The sequence below is a fragment of the Delphinapterus leucas genome, chromosome 1, assembly GCF_059928025.1.
Source record: "Delphinapterus leucas isolate spDelLeu-1000000601 "Yukka" chromosome 1, BTC_Dleu_Yukka2, whole genome shotgun sequence".
Taxonomy (NCBI): Eukaryota; Metazoa; Chordata; class Mammalia; order Artiodactyla; family Monodontidae; genus Delphinapterus; species Delphinapterus leucas.
Window position 1 is genome coordinate 42,245,966 of NC_143129.1, and position 18,422 is coordinate 42,264,387.

At 37.3% G+C, this 18,422-nt stretch overlaps 1 protein-coding gene across 5 annotated transcripts in view; it reads left to right on the forward strand.

Annotated features, from left to right (window-relative positions):
• The window catches only part of LOC111184732 (complement receptor type 1), a 118,987-nt gene that overhangs the window by 32,955 nt on the left and 67,610 nt on the right, over positions 1-18,422 (forward strand). For all 5 annotated transcript variants that reach the window (XR_016392670.1, XR_016392668.1, XR_016392669.1 and 2 more), the window contains exon 5: positions 15,604-16,002. Coding sequence is in view for 2 of the 5 variants with exons in the window: in XM_089908950.1 (XP_089765076.1) it covers positions 15,604-16,002 (399 nt within the window). In the remaining 3 variants the exon portion in view is untranslated. The remainder of the gene's footprint in view (positions 1-15,603; positions 16,003-18,422) is intronic.

Here is an 18,422-nt window from a genome sequence, read left to right on the forward strand (position 1 = left end):
TAGGGATAGGTCCTGAGGAAAATCATCAGTCCTTGCAATTTGGGTTGCCAGACTTAGTAAATAAAAATGCAAGATGCCCAATTAAATTTGAATTCAGAGAAGCAACAAATATTTCTGTAGTATAAATATGTGCCATGCAATATTTGGGATATACTTAGAAATTTTCTTGTTTTTCTGAAATTCAAATTTAATAGAGCATTCTGTATTTTCCACGGCAGTCCTATCAGGACAGCTACCTCAGGAGAGGCTGTTAGTTTCTTCAGGCAAGAGGAGGCTTTTCTCCTCAGATCAGGGAGGAAGGCTCTCCTTCTGGCGAAGGAGGCTTGGCAGAATTTCTTGTTTTCTTTTTTGCCATCTGTGTATCATCTTTTTTTATTTTTTTTTTGTATTTACAATTATTTACTTTTCTTCGTGGTTACAATTTTTTGAACATCTTTATTGGAGTATAATTGCTTTACAATGTTGTGTTAGTTTCTGCTGTATAAAAAAGCGAAACAGCTGTATGCATACATATATCCCCACATCACCTCCCTCTTGCATCTCCCTCCCACCCTCCCTATGCCACCCCTCTAGGTGGTCACAAAGCACCGAGCTGACCTCCCTGTGCTATGCAGCTGTTTCCCACTAGCTATCTATTTTATATTTGGTAGTGTATATATGTCAATGCTACTCTCTCACTTCATCCCAGCTTACCCTTCCCACTTACCGTGTACTCAAGTGCATTCTCTATGTCTCTGTCTTTATTCCTGTCCTGCCCCTAGGTTCATCAGAACCTTTTCTTTTTAGATTCCATATATATGTGTTGGCATACAGTATTTGTTTTTCTCTTTCTGACTTAACATCACTCTGTATGACAGACTCTAGGTCCATCTACCTCACTACAAATAACTCAATTTTGTTTCTTTTTATGGCTGAGTAATATTCCATTGTATATATGTGGCACATCTCCTTTATTCATTCATCTGTCGATGGACACTTAGGTTGTTTCCATGTCCCAGCTATTGTAAATAGAGCTGAAATGAACATTGTGGTACATGACTCTTTTTGAATTATGGTTTTCTCAGGGTATATGCCCAGCAGTGGGATTGCTGGGTGGTATGGTAGTTCTATTTTTAGTTTTTTAAGGAACTTCCATACTGTTCTCCAGAGTGGCTGTGTCAATTTACATCCCACCAACAGTGCAAGAGGGTTCCCTTTTCTCCACACCCTCTCCAACATTTATTGTTTGTAGATTTCTTGATGATGGCCATTCTGACCGGTGTGAGGTGATACCTCATTGTAGATTTGATTTGCATTTCTCTAATGATTAGTGATGTTGAGCATCCTTTCATGTGTTTGTTGGCAAACTGCATAGCTTCTTTGGAGAACTGTCTATTTAGGTCTTCTGCCCATTTTTCGATTGGGTTGTTTGTTTTTCTGATATTAAGCTGCATGAGCTGCTTGTAAATTTTGGAGATGAATCCTTTGTCAGTTGCTTCATTTGAAAATATTTTCTCCCATTCTGAGGTTGTCTTTTTGTCTTGCTTATGGTTTCCTTTGCTGTGAAAAAGCTTTTAAGTTTCATTAGGTCCCATTTGTTTACTTTTCTTTTTATGTCCATTTCTCTAGCAGGTGAGTCAAAAAGGATATTGCTGTGATTTATGTCATAGAGTGTTCTGCCTATGTTTTCAGCTAGGAGTTTTATACTGTCTGGCCTTACATTTAGGTATTTAATCCATTTTGAGTTTATTTTTGTGTATGGTGTTAGGGAGTGTTCTAATTTCATTCTTTTACATGTAGCTGTCCAGTTTTCCCAGCACCATTTATTGAAGAGGCTGTCCTTTCTCCATTGTATATTCTTGCCTCCTTTATAAAAAATAAGGTGACCATATGTGTGTGGGTTTATGTCGGGGCTTTCTGTCCTGTTCCATTGATCTATGTTTCTGTTTTTGTGCCAGTACCATACTGTCTTGATTACTGGAGATTTGTAGAATAGTCTGAAATCAGGGAGTCTGATTCCTCCACCTCCGTTTTTTTTCTTTTTTTTTTCTCAAGATTGCTTTGGCTATTTGGAGTCTTTTGTGTTTCCATACAAATTGTGTAATCTTTTGTTCTACTTCTGTGAAAATGCCATTGGTAGTTTGATAGGGATTGCCTTGAATCTGTAGATTGCTTTGGATAGTAGAGTCATTTTCACAATGTTGATTCTTCCAGTCCAAGAACATGGTATATCTCTCCATCTGTTTGTATCAGCTTTAATTACTTTCATCAGTGTCTTATAGTTTTCTGCATGCAGGTCTTTTGTTTCCTTAGGTAGGTTTATTCCTAGGTATTTCATTCTTTTTGTTGCAGTGGTAAATGGGAGTGTTTCCTTAACTTCTCTTTCAGATTTTTCATCATTAGTGTATAGGAATGCCAGAGATTTCTGTGCATTAATTTTATATCCTGCTACTTTACCAAATTCATTGATTAGCTCTAGTAGTTTTCTGGTAGCATCTTTAGGATTCTGTATGTATAGTATCATGTCATCTGCAAACAGTGACCATTTTACTTCTTTTCCGATTTGGATTCCTTTTATTTCTTTTTCTTCTCTGATTGCTGTGGCTAAAACTTCCAAAAGTACGTTGAATAATAGTGGTGAGAGTGGGCAACATTGTCTTGTTCCTGATCTTAGAGGAAATGGTTTAAGTTTTTCACAATTGAGAACAATGCTGGCTATTGGTTTGTTATATATGGCCTTTATTATGTTGAGGTAACTTCCCTCTATGCCTACTTTCTGGAGGGTTTTTATGATAAATGGGTGTTGAATTTTGTTGAACGCTTTTTCTGCATCTATTGAGATGATCATATGGTTTTTATCCATCAGTTTGTTAATATGATGTATCACATTGATTGATTTGTGTATATTGAAGAATCCTTGCATTCCTGGGATAAACCCCAGTTGATCATGGTGTAGGATCCTTTTAATGTGCTGTTGGATTCTGTTTGCCTGTATGTTGTTGAGGATTTTTGCACCTATGCTCATCAGTGATATTGGCCTGTAGATTTCTTTCTTTGTGACAACTTTGTCTGGTTTTGGTATCAGGGTGATGGTGGCCTCGTAGAATGAGTTTGGGATTGTTCCTCCCTCTGCTCTGTTTTGGAAGAGTTTGAGAAGGATAGGTGTTAACTCTTCTCTAAATGTTTGATGAATTTGCCTGTGAAGGCATCTGGTCCTGGTCTTTTATTTGTTGGAAGATTTTTAATCACAGTCTCAATTTCAGTACTTGTGATTGGCCTGCTTATATCTTCTATTTCTTCCTGGTTCAGTCTTAGAAAGTTGTGCTTTTCTAAGAATTTGTCCATTTCTTCCAGGTTTTCCATTTTATTGGCATAGAGTTGCTTGAAGTAATCTCTAATGATCCTTTGTGTTTCTGCAGTGTCAGTTGTTACTTCTCCTTTTTCATTTCTAATTCTATTGATTTGAGTCTTCTCCCTTTTGTTCTTGATGAGTCTGGCTAACGGTTTATTTTGTTTATCTTCTCAAGGAACCAGCTTTTAGTTTTATTGATTTTTGCTATTGTTTCCTTTATTTCTTTTTCATTTATTTCTGAGCTGATCTTTATGATTTCTTTCCTTCTGCTAATTGTGGGGGTTTTTTGTTCTTGTTTCTCTAATTGCTTTAGGTGTAAGGTTAGGTTGTTTATTTGAGGTGTTTCTTGTTTCTTGAGGTAAGGTTGTATTACTAAAAACTTCCCTCTTAGAATTGCTTTTGCTGTATCACATAGCTTTTGGGTCATTGTGTTTTCATTGTCATTTGTTTCTAGGTATTTTTATTTCCTCTTTGATTTCTTTAGTGATCTCTTGGTTATTAAGTAGTGTATTGTTTAGTCAGCCTCCATGTGTTTGTATTTTTTACATATTTTGTTCCTGTAGTTGATATCTAGTCTCATAGTGTTGTGCTTGGAAAAGATACTTGATATGATTTCAATATTCTTAAATTTACCAAGGCTTGATTTGTGACCCAAGATGTAATCTATGCTGGAGAATGTTCCATGAGCACTTGAGAAGACAGTGTATTCTGTTGTTTTTGGATGGAATGTCCTATATTCCATGTCAATTAAGTCAATTAATGTCAATTAAGTCCATCTTGTTTAATGTATCATTTAAAGCTTGTGTTTCCTTATTTATTTTCATTTTGGATGATCTGTCCATGGGTGAAAGTGGGGTGTTAAAGTCCCCTACTATGAATGTGTTACTGTCGATCTCCCCTTCTATGGCTGTTAGTATTTGCCTTATGTATTGAGGTGCTCCTATGTTGGGTGCATAAATATTTACAATTGTTATATCTTCCTCTTGGATTGATCCCTGGATCATTATGTAGTGTCCTTCTTTGTCTCTTGTAAGTGTCTTAATTTAAAGTGTATTTTGTCTGATATGAGAATTGCTACTCCAGCTTTCTTTTGATTTCCATTTGCATGGAATATCTTTTTCCATCCCCTCACTTTCAATCTGTGTGTGTCCCTAGGTCTGAAGTGGGTCTCTTGTAGCAGCATACATATGGGTCTTGTTTTTGTATCCATCAGCCAGTGTATGTCTTTTGGTTGGAGCATTTAATCCATTTACTTTAAGGTGATTATCGATATGTATGTTCCTATTACCATTTTCTTAATTGTTTTGGGTTTGTTATTGTAGGTCTTTTCCTTCTCTTGTGCTTCCTGCCTAGAGAAATTCTGTTAGCATTTTTTGTAAAGCTGGTTTGGTTGTGCTGAATTCTGTTAGCTTTTGCTTGTCTGTAAAGGTTTCAATTTCTCCTCGAATCTGAATGAGATCCTTGCTGGGTAGAGTAATGTTGGTTGTAGGTTTTTCCCTTTCATTACTTTAAATATGTCCTGCCACTCCCTTCTGGCTTGCAGACTTTCTGCTGAAAGATCAGCTGTTTACCTTACGGAGATTTCCTTCTATGTTTTATGTTGCTTTTCCTTTGCTGCTTTTAATATTTTTTCTTTGCATTTAATTTTTGATAGTTTGATTAATATGTGTCTTGGCGTGTTTCACGTTGGATATATCCTGTATGGGGCTTTCTGTGCTTCCTAGACTTGATTGACTATTACCTTTCCCATGTTAGGGAAGTTTTCAACTCTAATATCTTCAAGTATATTCTCAGTCTGTTTCTTTTTCTTTTCTTCTGGGACCCCTAATTCGAATGTTGGTGTGTTTAATGTTGTCCCAGAGGTCTCTGAGACTGTCCTATATTCTTTTCATTTTGTTTGCTTTATTCTGCTCTGTGGTAGTTATTTCTACTATTTTATCTTCCAGGTCACTTATCCATTCTTCTGCCTCAGTTATTCTGCTACTGATTCCTTCTTGAGAGTTTTTAATTTCATTTACTGTGTTGTTCATCATTTTTTGTTTGCTCTTTAGTTCTTCTCGGTCCTTGTTAGATGTTTCTTGTATTTTCTCCATTCTGTTTCCAAGGTTTTGGATCATCTTTACTATCGTTACTCTGAATTCTTTTTCAGGCAGACTGCCTATTTCCTCTTCATTTGTTTAGTCTGGTGAGCTTTTACCTTGTGCCTTCATCTGCTGCATATTTCTCTGTCTTCTCATTTTGTTTAAGTTACTGTGTTTGGGGTCTCCTTTTTGCAGGCTGCAGGTTCGTAGTCCCCATTGTTTTTGGTGTCTGCCCCCAGTGGGTGAGGTTGGTTCAGTTGCTTGTGTAGGATTTTTGGTGGAGGGGACTGGTGCCTGTGTTCTGGTGAGGGGGCTGCATCTTGTCTTTCTCGTGGGCAGTGCCACGTCCTGTGGTGTGTTTTGGGGTGTCTGTGAACTTAGTATGATTTTAGGCAGCCTCTCTGCTAATGGGTGGGGTTGTATTCCTGTCTTGCTAGTTGATTGGCATGGGGCATCTAGCACTGGAGCTTGCTGGCTGTTCGGTGGTGTTGTGTCTTATTGTTGAGTTGGAGATCTGTGTGAGAGCTCTCGCTGATTGATATTATGTGGGGTGGGACATCTCTGGTTTTCCAATGTCCTGAACTTGGCTCTTCGACCTCAGAGGCTCAGGCCTGATGCCAGGCCCGAGCACCAAGACCCTGTCAGCCACACGGCTCAGAAGAAAAGGGAGAAAAAAAGAAAGAAAAAACAATTTAAGAAAAAAAATTATTGCAATTAAAAAAATAATAATAATAGAAAGAAGAGAGCAATGAATCCAATAAACAAATCCACCAATTATAACAAGTGCTAAAAACTATACTAAGATAAACATAAAAATCAGAAACAAATCAGTCACAGACAGCAAACCCCAAGTCTACAGTTGCTCCCAAAGTCTACCGCCTCAATTTTGGGATGATTCATTGTCCATTCAGGTATTCCACAGATGCAGGGTACCTCAAGTTGATTGTGGGGATTTAATCCGCTGCTCCTGAGGCTGCACAAAGCAATTTCCCTTTCTCTTCTTTGTTTGCACAGCTCCTGAGGTTCAGCTTTGGTTTTGGCCCAACCTCTACGTGTAGCTTGCCCTCAGGCATCTGTTCCCACCCAGACCAGACAGGGTTTAAGCCGAAACCGATGAGGGGGCAGTGGCTCACTGAGGCTGGAGGTGGGAGGGAGGGTACGGTAGTTATAATTGGAATGCGTAGTGAGCCTGTGGAGGCAGAGGCCAGCGTGGTGTTGCAACAGCCTGAGGCGCACTGTGTGTTCTCCTGGGGAAGTTGTCTCTGGATCACAGGACCCTGGCAGTGGTGTGTTGCACAGGCTCCCAGTGGGGTGTGGATAGTGACCTGTGCTTGCATACAGGATTCTTGGTGGCTGCAGCCACAGTGTTAGCATTTCATGCCCATCTCTGGGGTCTGAGCTGATAGCCATGGCTCACGCCTGTCTCTGGAGCTTGTTTAGATGGTGCTCTGCCTTCTGTGGGCAGACAGGGAAGGAATCCCCTCTCCTTGTGTACCCTGAAACAATGGTCTCTTGCCCCTTAGGCAGGTCTAGACATTTTTCCGCACTCCCTCCTGGCTAGCTGTGGCCCACTGGCCCACTTCAGGCTGTGTTCACGCAGCCAACCCCAGTCCTCTCCCTGGGATCTGACCTCCGAAGCCCGAGCCTCAGCTTCCAGACCCCACCCACCCTGGCAGGTGAGCAGACAAGCCTCTCAGGCTGGTGAGTGCTGGTCAGCACTGATCCTCTGTGCAGGAATCTCTCCACTTTGCCCTCTACACCCCTGTTTCTGCACTGTCTTCCATGGCTCTGAAGCTTTCCCCATGCCCACCTCCCATCTCCACCAGTGAAGGGGCTTCCTAGTGTGTGGAAACTTTTCCTTCTTCACAGCTCCCTCCCAGAAGTACAGGTCTCGTCCCTATTGTTTTGTCTCTGTTTTTTCTTTTTTCTTTTGCCCTACCCAGGTGCATGGGGATTTTCTTGCCTTTTGGGAAGTCTGAGGTCTTCTGCCAGCATTCAGTAGGTGTTCTATAGGAGTGGTTCCACATGTAGATGTATTTTTTTATGTATTTGTGCAGAGGAAGGTGTTCTCCATGTCTTACTTCTCTGCCATCTTGAAGGTCCTCTCTCGGCAGAATTTCCAGGTTCAAGGTATTCTGTTTCATTAGAATTTTTCCATATATCTCCATCTCAATTTTCAGAATCTTTCTTTTTCTAATCAATGCCCAAACTTTAGCGTAAGAGATTCTGAAATTGTGAATTCAATTTGCGTTGCAGTTCAGCCACAGGATTAGGTGGTGTGTTTGTTTTTCAGGAATCTTGGCCCTGTGGCTACAGGATACAAGTGTTTCTTTTAGGGCAGATGTAGAAGCTTCCAGATCCAGACCTTGAGTAGGAATTTAAAGCTTTGTACTTACAATTTTCTTTCTCTTAAGTTCTCTGGTGCACTTAGAAGTACACAACCAACTCCATTATTTGCCTTCCTTAAAGTGTTCTAGGACAGCAACCACTTGGTCACCCAAAACCTTGCTTCGATTGATTGTAGATGTCTGTGGGTGTTAGCTGAGGTGATCTTCTTTCTCTATACTCCATAAACTACTTGTGTGCCCTTTTTCATGGGCAATGTTAATTCCTGTAAATCCAATCGTATCAAAGAACCAATCCCAGACTCTTCTGTTACTCTGGGATAAATTTTGGTCCAAATATGGAGGCAGAACTACTATTGGTATTATGAAATAAGAGATTTATTATGGAATTAAACTTTATCCAGTTGCATGAGAAGCTGCTCTAAAAAGATCAGAAAAATCACTAGCCAGCTGTCTTGCAGTTGGGGCTTTCAGGAAGCTAAGCACATCTGACTGCTGGGGTAGAACTGGGAAGAGGGCTGGTGTTAGAAATCTATAAAAGTTTTTTGCTTTTCATGACTACTGCTTCTGTAACCTCACAGTGAAGCATATGAGACTGGGTTGGAATCACTGTAGGTAAGCAGGACCAGCAGTTAAGGAGAGCTGGATGCAGAAATAAGGAGAGCAAGAACAAATGGGAACCTGTCCATTTGTTTGGTGCATTTGTCCCCTTGCCACCTCTGACCAAGGATGACCTTCAGAGTGGAACAGCTGTTGCTTCATTTCTACCTTGCATTTCATGCCAATTTCTCAAACTCTAGCCCCAACCTAGAACCATACAAACAAAGTAAGTCTGGGAAAACTAGCTCCAATTTAGCCTTGATGACATTGTACAAAAACAGTAGATAACTACAAACTTTCTGTCTCCCTCCCTCTTCCTCCTCTTCCTCCTGCTTCTTTCTTTTCTTTCTCTATCCCTTCCTTCCTTGTTCTGTCTTTCTTTCTGTTTTTTGTTTGTTTGTTTTTTGTTTTTTCCATGCTACATGATTTCTGGGATCTTAATTCCCCAACCAGGGATTGAACCTGGGCCCATGGCAGTGAAAGCACTGAGTCCTAACCACTGGACCACCAGGGAACTCTCTCTTCATTCCTTTCTCCCTCCTTCCCTCCCTCCCTCCCTCCCTCCCTTCCTTCCTCCCTTCCCCTCTTTCTTTCTTCCTTTCTTTCACTAGGTAGACCACCAGTGTAACATTTCACATTGGGGGCTAGAAGGCATCCTTGTTTTGTTCCCCATCTCAAAGGGAAAGATTCAATCAAATATTTCACTATTAATCTGGTATGTGTTGTAGGTTTTTTTGTAGCTACCCATTTTCAGATTAAGGAAGTTCCCTTATGCTCTTCATTGCTAAGAAATTTTGAAAGACAAACTGATTCAAATTCCAATTTTACATTCTTGAAATAAATCAGCTTGGTCATAATATTTAATAATTTTTATTAGTTGTTTAATATGCTTTTGTTTGAGACACAATTCACATACCATAAAATTACCCTTTTAAAGTATACAGTTCAATGATTTTTGGTATATTCATACTTGTGTAACCAGCACCACTAATTTTAGAACACTTTTATTACTCCATTCTTAATATTTTTTAGAGATTAGACTGTAATTTTCTTTCTTGTAATGTTTTTATCTGATTTTAGTGTCAAATTTATGATAGTCTCATAAAGCCAGCTGGTAGTGTTCCATATATCTGTTTCCCTGTAAGGGTTTAGGTGAGATTGGCATTAATTCTTTTTTAGATATTTGAAATAATTCATCAATAAAGCCTTGTGGCCTGGAATTTACTTTGTTAGATGGTCTTTTTCTCCCAACAATTTTTTCACACTGTGTATACTTTTTATTTAAGTTTAACATATATTAAAGTGCACAATCTTATTAATTCAGTTCATTGAATTTTTACAAAGTGAACGCACCCATGTAAATAGCACTCAGATAAGACATAGAACATTATCAGCACCTCAAACTCCCCATCTTGCCCTTTCTCAGTTATTATCTTCCCAAAGTAACTATTATTCTGCCTTCTATCACCAAAGATTAGCTCTGCCTCTTCTTAAATTTTATATTAAAGGAACAAAAAGATGTGTATTCCTGTGTCCAGCTTCTGCTCAGTGTTATACTTAGGAGACTCATCCATGTTGTTGCATGTAGGATTAATTGGATCTTTTCTATTGCTATATTGTATTTAATTAATTTGTAAATTCAGCTGTTTAAATATCAGCAGTATTTCTTACAGGTACGTATGCAAATCTATATAAGTTTGCGAATCTTTATATATATGCAAATCTATACATATTTATATACATGCAAGCCTATATAAATTCTTTATATTTCTATAAGTGGAATTTCTGGGTATAAATATATTCAGTTTTAGTAGATACTGCCAAAAGATTTTATAAAATGGTTGTACAAATTTACACTTCCACCAGAAGCATATGAAAGGTCCAGCTGCTCCACATCCTTTGAAACTTGCTATTTATCAATTGTTTAAATATTAGCTATTCTGGTGGCTCACTGTAGTTTTTAATTTGCATTTTCCTAATGACTGATGCTGAGTACCTTTTCATACACTTATGAATGCCTGTTTAAAACTTTTCCCCAATGTTTACCTGTTTGTGTATCTCTTTATTGTTCTGTAGAAGTTCTTTACATATTATCAGATTTTCCAATAAATGTAACACAAAAATTTTCTTCCAGGCTATAACTTGTCTTTCTGCTTTCTTAATGATGTCCTTGGTAATAGAAATACATTTTAATAATGTCTAATTCATGAGTCTTTTCCTTTCTAGTCACTGCTTTCTCTGTTCTACTTAAAAAAAAATCTTTGCCTATCATTTTATTTTTCATGTTTAAGTCTGTGATTCATCTCAAATTTATTTTTTGTATGGTGTGGAGTATGGTCAAAGTATTCATTTTTTGTGGCTTCTTTTCCCTGTTGGATAGACAATTAATCTAATAAAATTTATTTAAAAGGACCATTCCTTATATACCACAATGCCCATGAGTCAGGTGATGTGATATGTGAATCTCATTCCAGAGAGGTTCTCTTCCTTTGGTTTATTTACTACACTGTTTTCATTTCTATAGAATTATATTAAGACATATCTGGTGGCTCATATCCTCTAACCGTTTACTTTCAAGATTTACATGGTAACTCTTGGCCCTTTGCATTTCCATATAAAATTTAGAATCAGCTTGTCAGTTTACACACACACACAAAAAAAATCCTGCTTGAATTTGTATTGAGTTTCTGTTGACTCAGTAGATCAATTTGTGGACCATTAACATATTTATGTTTTTGAGTTTTAAATTCATGAACATGATATATCCCTCCATTTTTGAAGTCTTCTTTAATTTCTCTTAATATATTCCAGTTTACATTATAGAAGTCTTGAACATCATTTATTAGATTTATTCCTAGATATCTTTTTCAAAATTTTATTTTCTAATTGTTTATTTCTTAAACATGCAATCATTTGACCTTGAATCCAGCAATTTTGCTAAATTTTCTTTTAAATTCAATAGTTTATCTGCCTATTCTTTTTGATATGCTGCATAAACAATCATGTCATTTGTGAATAATTGTCATATTTTTAAATTCTTTCCTTTCCTGTATCTTTTATTTATTTCTTTTATTTTATTGCATTGGCTAGAAACTCCAGTACAATGTCGAATGGAAGAGATAATATTGGTTTTACATAGTCATTATAAAGCATGATATTTCCTGTAAATTTATGGCAGATATCCTTTATCAGATTAAGGAAATTCCTTTTGCTATCTAATTTGCTGAAAGACTTATCATGAATGTGTGTTCTAATTTATCACTCTGCATCTATTGAGATAGTCATATCTGTTTTTCCTTTACTTTGTTGATGTTTTGTATTACATTGATTGATCTTTGGAAAGCTAGCCAGCTTCGAATTACTAGAATAAATCCATCTTGGTCATGATGTGTTATATATGATTATCTTGTGTGTGGTGTATGTGTTTGTGTGTGTGTGATTGCTAATATTTTTTTATTCAAGTATTGTAAGATTGGTCTAATATTTTTAAATTAGTCAATGAAATTCCTATTTTGACCATTATACCATCCTCTGTAAGTACTGCTGTGTTCAGTTTCTTAATATTTTGTTTAGAAAATTTGCATTTATGTTCTCAAGAGATGTTGAACTCTATTTTTTTCTTTTAATGCCCTTGTCAGGTTTGGGCATCAAGATTATGCTAGTCTTATAAAATGTTTTGGAAAGTATTCATTCCTTTCTATTCTCTGGAATTATTTATGTAACATTAATATTATTTTTCTTTATATCTTTGCAATAATTCAGCAGTAAAGCAATCTGGATGTGCGTTTTTGTTATTAGGTTTTTAATTACTGATTTAATTTCTTCAATAGCTCTAAATTTTTTAAAGATTTTTAATATCTTATTTAATAAGTTTTAGTATGTTGTGCTTTTTAAGGAATGTATTTCATTTACATTTGCTAAGTTATTGGTATAATGTTGTTCATTATATCCTCTTATTATATTTTAACGTATATGGGGTCTGCACTGATATCTCTATTTTAATTCTTGATAATGGTAACATTTTAAAATTTCTTTCTCTTGATTACTTTTACTAGGCATTTAAAATTTTTTCTAAGATTTTTTTGAAAAACAACTTTTAACTTAATCTTCTGTAGTGTATAACTAGTTTCTATTTTATTGATTTCTGATTTATTATTTCCTTTCTGATACTTTCTTTGAGCTTAATTTGGTGTTCTCTGTTCATTAATTCTTGATATGGAAGCTTAGATAATTTTGTTTTGGCTTTTATTTTTTCTAACAGATATATTTAAACCTGTAAATTTTTCTTCAAAAGTGCTGTATTTGCTTCCCACAATCTTCATGTTTTCATTACCATTATACAGAAAAATTGTCTAATTTTCCTTTTGATATCTTCTTCTATCCATAGTTTATTTTAAAGTGTGTTACTTAATTTTCAAACACTTGGAGATTTTTTAGTTATCATTCTTTTGTTTTAATCCTTTGAAACTTTTTGAAACATGTTTTATAGCCCAGAATATGGACAGTTTTGGTAAAATGTTACACATGCCTTTGAAAAGAAGGTGTAGTTGTTTTATGTCATTTTCTGTAAATGTCTCTTAGGAAAGTATGATTTACTGTGTTTTTCTTCCTCCACTTGTTCTCTCAGTTATTGATGGGAATGTGTAAAATACCTGTGTTACTTTCCTAGGGCTGCCATAACAAATTACCACAAATTTAGTAGCTTTAAAAGATAGAAATTTATTCTCTCATAGTTCAGAGGTCAGCAGTCCAAAATCAAGGTGTCAGCAAGCCTGGTTCCTTTTCCTGGGAGAAAGAATCTGTCCTATGCCTCTCTCCTACCCCTGGTGGCTGCTGCAATCCTTGGCATTCCTTGGCTTATAGATGCATCACTCCAATATCTGCCACTATTGCACATTGCCTTCTCCTCTGTGTGTGTGTCCCCTTCCCTTCTGTCTCTTACAAACACTCTGGTCTTTAGATTGAAGATCTACTCTGTTAATCCAAGATGATCTCATCTCAAGATCCTTAACTTAATTATATCTTCAAAGACTCTTTTTCCAAATAAGTTCACATTCACAGGTACCATGCGTTAGGACATGGAATATCTTTTTAGGGAATCACCATTTAAACCACTACAATCACCAAATATGACTGGATTTGCCTATCTCTCCTATCAGCTATAGGGATTTTTCTTTATGTAATTTAAAAGCTATGTTATTACATACATGAAAATTTTGAATTATTATATTTTCCTGCTTAATTGACACTTTTATCATAATGAAATGTCCCTCTTTACCTTTCATAATATTTCTTGCCTTAAAATCTATTTTGTATGATATCAATATAGATACAACAGCCTTCTTTTTTTGTTTCCTGTTTTTGTATTACATATGTTTCAGATCTTTTACTTTCATCCATTCTTTGTTCTATATTTAAAATTTACCTGGGAATTCCCTGGCAGTCCAGTGGTTAGGACTCTGTGCTTTCACTGCTGAGAGACTGGGCTCCCTGGTCAGGGAACTAAAATTCCACAAGCTGCCCAGCACATCCAAAAAATAAATAAAAATAAAAGAAAAGAAAATAAAATTGATCTTTTGTAAACATCATATACTCAGATTTTGTTGTTTCATTCAGTCTGAAAATCTTTGCTTTTAGTTAGAATGTTTAGGACATTTCAGATTAATATAGTTACTGATATAGTTAGGTTTAAACTAACTATAGTTATAGGTTAGTTAGTTATAGGTTTCTCACATTTTAAAATTAATCAAGTATTTTTATTATTCTATTTTTTTCTCCTCAAGAACATTTTAGTTGTACTTTATTTTCTTATTAATGCTATCCTAGAGACTCCAATATAGATCCTTGATTTATTATAATCTAATTAATTATAACCTACTATTATATAATCTAATTTATTATAAATAATGCTTTTTACCACCTCCCAAACAATGCAAGAACCATAGCAGTTTAACTCCATTGATGCTCTCCTGCCATTTTCTACTGGATTTTTTACATATATTATATATCTCACAAGACAGTATAGTTGCTGCTTTTATAAAAGTGGTATTTATTTATATTTATCTACACATTAACTCTTTCTGTTACACTTCCTCTGTATTGCAGTTCTATCAGTTCTATGTGACACTATTTTCCTTCAGCCTAAAGAATTCTCTCTAAGCATTTTTGTATTGCAGGTCTTCTGGCAATAAATGCTTTAAACACCTTTCTACGTATGGTTCCTCTGTTACTCTTTTGTCTATTTACGATCCTTTTGTCAATCTGTGTTATGTCCTGGATATTTTTTTCTGTCCTAGTTTCCAGTTCATTGATTTTTCTTCAACTGTGTCTAAACTGCAACCAATCTTATCCAAATTCTTAATTTCAGTATCAAATGCCCCCTCCTGGTTCAACTAACCTTCCCAGGGGGGAAAAGTAGCCCAAATGCTTGGCTCTCACCTGGATTTGAACCTTCTATGAAACCAGTTTGTTAGCACCCTGATGCATTCTGTATGTTTTATATTTTACCCAGCATTTTTTCTCTGTGGGTGAGATGGGTGGAGTGATGTTTGATTTGAATTATTGAGATTACCATTACCAGAAGCAGAAGCTTCCTAAAGAATTTTCATTTTTAATTTTAAGTGTTTTGGAATTTTGGTTGATGTTACTTAGTTCCAGTTATATAGTGTTAGAACAATACAATTTTTTCTAACTATGTCCTACTATGTACTAGTCTTACTTCTAATTTTAAAATGTATTTAGCTTTTTTTTTGATGGACTACTATATGATCACTTTTACATGGGTATAATATTATGATATCAAACTTAGGCTTGATAAAATGGGTTGCTAGGTTCTCTCCTTTACCTCTTGTGAAACACCTGAAATTACATTTAGAAGTATATATTACTTGAAACTGTGATAGAATTATAGGTGAAATTTTTTCTTCTATTTTTACAAGTTTCTTGGTCTATTCTAGCATTCTATATCTGCTTTAATGAATATTAGTAATTTATATTTCCATTTACATCATTTAGATTTCCAAAATGTTTAACATCCAGTAGTCTACAGTTTCATAAATATTCTCATGTTTACCCAGATATACTCAAATTCTACTTAGGTATGTCCACCTAAATTACAACTTCATAAAAACTTATCTATATTAGCAAAGATTAAAAGCAAATAATGAAGGTAAAAATAGTTACAATTTAGTGACTCATTTGATTTCTCTCACTAGTTATTTTAATTCACTGCTTTCCCTTTTCCCAGGCATTCCTTGTGGGACACCGCCAGCCATCACCAATGGAGATTTCATTAGCACCAACAGAGAATACTTTCAATACGGAACAGTGGTGACCTACCACTGCAATCTTGGAGAGAGAAGGCAGAAGCTGTTTGACCTCGTGGGCGAGCCGTCAATATATTGCACCAGTGAAGACAATCAAGTTGGCATCTGGAGTGGCCCTCCCCCTCAGTGCATTGCACCTAATAAATGCACGCCTCCAGTCATTGAAAATGGAATAAGGATGTCTGAGAACAAAAGCTTATTTTCTTTACGTGAAAGCGTGAGCTTTAGGTGTCAGCCCGGCTTTGCCATGAAAGGACCCTCCACCGTTGAATGCCAGGCCCAAAACAAGTGGGGGCCGAAGTTGCCCAGCTGCTCCAGGGGTGAGTCTGACTGAGGCTTTGAAGGAGCTTACAAATGACGTGAGTTGTAGGAGGATCAGGAGGTTAGTGTCGGTTCTGCGGGGAGGATGTGTGGTGAGCAGTATGGATGCATAAATTTTCTTGGGAGGAGACACTAAATAAAGCAGGTGTGTGTGTATGTGTGTGTGCATGTGTATGTGTTCAAACTCAGAAGCAAAGATAAATCTGGGCAAAGAATGTAAAATTTCCTTGGGATGTCACTACTGACATCATCATCTTTCAGTTCTTTCTTTTTTTCAGTTAAAATAATCTTTTTAAAAAAATTTATTAATTACTCTTGAGTATTGTAACTGCTATGACATAATGACTGATTCTTCTTGTTAGGCACCACTATATAGTCTATGGATTCACTTAATTTTTTTTTAATTAAATTTATTTGTTTGTTTATTTTTTGGCTGCATTGGGTCTTCATTGCTGCACGCAGGCTTTCTCTAGTTGCAGTGAGCAGAGGCTACTCTTTGTTGCGGTGCGTGGCAAGCTTCTCATTGCGGTGGTTTCTCTTGTTGTGGAACACAGGCTCTAGGCATGTGGACTTCACTAGTTGTGGCACGCGGATTCAGTAGTAGTGGCTCGCAGGCTGTAGATCGCAGGCTCAGTAGTTGAGGCGCATGGGCTTAGTTGCTCCGTGGCATGTGGGATCTTCATGGACCAGGGCTCGAACCTGTGTCCCCTGCATTGGCAGGCAGATTCTTAACCACTGTGCCACCAGGGAAGCCCCACTTAATTCTTAAAACAAAGACATGAGGTAGTTACTATTCTTTCCATGTTTTACAGAGAAAGTGAGTCTTAGAGAGGTTAGATAACTGTCCAAGATTAAATAGATACTAACTCTGTGAAGACAAGAACCCAAGCCTACCTGACTCCAGAGCCAGGGAAATCGAAAGCTACTCTAGATATTTCAAGGAGTGAGGGATTTAGTGCAGGTACGAGATTATAAAGGTGTTAAAAGGGCGGGAAGAGCAAAAGGAGGCAGGCAGTGTTACCAGAGCTCAGGGGGCTGCCATTCCTCCTGGGCTAGAGCACAGGCACCTGCACTCACTGAGCATGTATTTCCTCCAGCTGCTCATGCTGCAGAAGCTGCTGCTGCTGCCAGAACGTAGCTGAGGTTGCTGAAGCCTGCAGTCATTGGCATTGATAGAATTAATATTGCTGCTGCTAAGGAAGAGCCATCAGTTGCCACTTCCTGAGCCTCCTTTACAAGAAGAATGACTTCTATCATCTTCCTACCTTTTAATTTAGTATATATGCCTCCAATTGTCAGAGCTTAACCAGGACCCAGCTGGCAAGGAAGATTAGCAGTTGTACTTTCAGGCTTCTGGCCCCAGCAGTCAAAGGAGAATGCAGAAGTGTAAGGCTGGGAGTCAACAGAGATTTAACCAGCACAGCGCTTAAATGATCACATCACAGTGCACTTATTAATCAAGGCAAACAGGGGGGTGATGAGCTCTGAAATTGGGTGTCACAGCATCAGAGTATTTACAAAGTCCTTAAGTGGGTCATTTATTCTAGTCAAATGTCCCATTCTATACTTGAGAAAGCTAAAGTCCAGAGAGAGAAACTGACCTGATCTAAGCCAAAATGAAATGACTTTTCATGTTACTACAGTTTTATATAATTTAGGAGATTCAAGTGCATTCTGATTCTAAATTCAAACCAACTGTATACAGAGACAGAGGCTCAGTTACAACATGTGGTATGGAATATGCACTCTCATTGTGAGGGCTGTAGGTTTTTTAGAAGATTTCATTCAATGGCTGCCCATCTTCTCATTGGAATGAAGTGAATGGTTAAGCAGGACCTGGCCCTGTAGAGTGCAGAAAGGAGACTTATCTTCTCCACCAACCCATGTCAGGTGGCGTGACCACTGGAGAGGAGCTGGAAAGAGATGAGAAGAGATGTATGAATCTTGTTTGTCACAGCAGAGTGTGATAGGTGATTGGGAAATCTGTTGGATGAGATTTGGGCTCAAGCTTTCCTTATTGCCAAAAAGGTGGATATAAATTGGTGGTGCCAATAAAAATTAAAATAAAAATATAAAGTTAAAAATCCATCAATAGGGGCTTCCCTGCTGGCGCAGTGGTTGAGAGTCCGCCTGCCGATGCAGGGGATGCGGGTTCATGCCCTGGTCTGGTAAGATCACACATGCCACGGAGCGGCTGGGCCCGTGAGCCATGGCCACTGAGTCTGTGCGTCCAGTGCCTGTGCTCCGCAATGGGAGAGGCCATAACAGTGAGAGGCCCACGTACCGCCAAAAAAAAAAAAAAAAAATCCATCAATCTAACAACTGTGTACTAAGTGAACAATAAAAGGAAGAATTGTGGAGGGGAACTGTTTGTTGTGTCATCTTGGGTGTGTACTTTAGATGGAAAACCATGAACTGA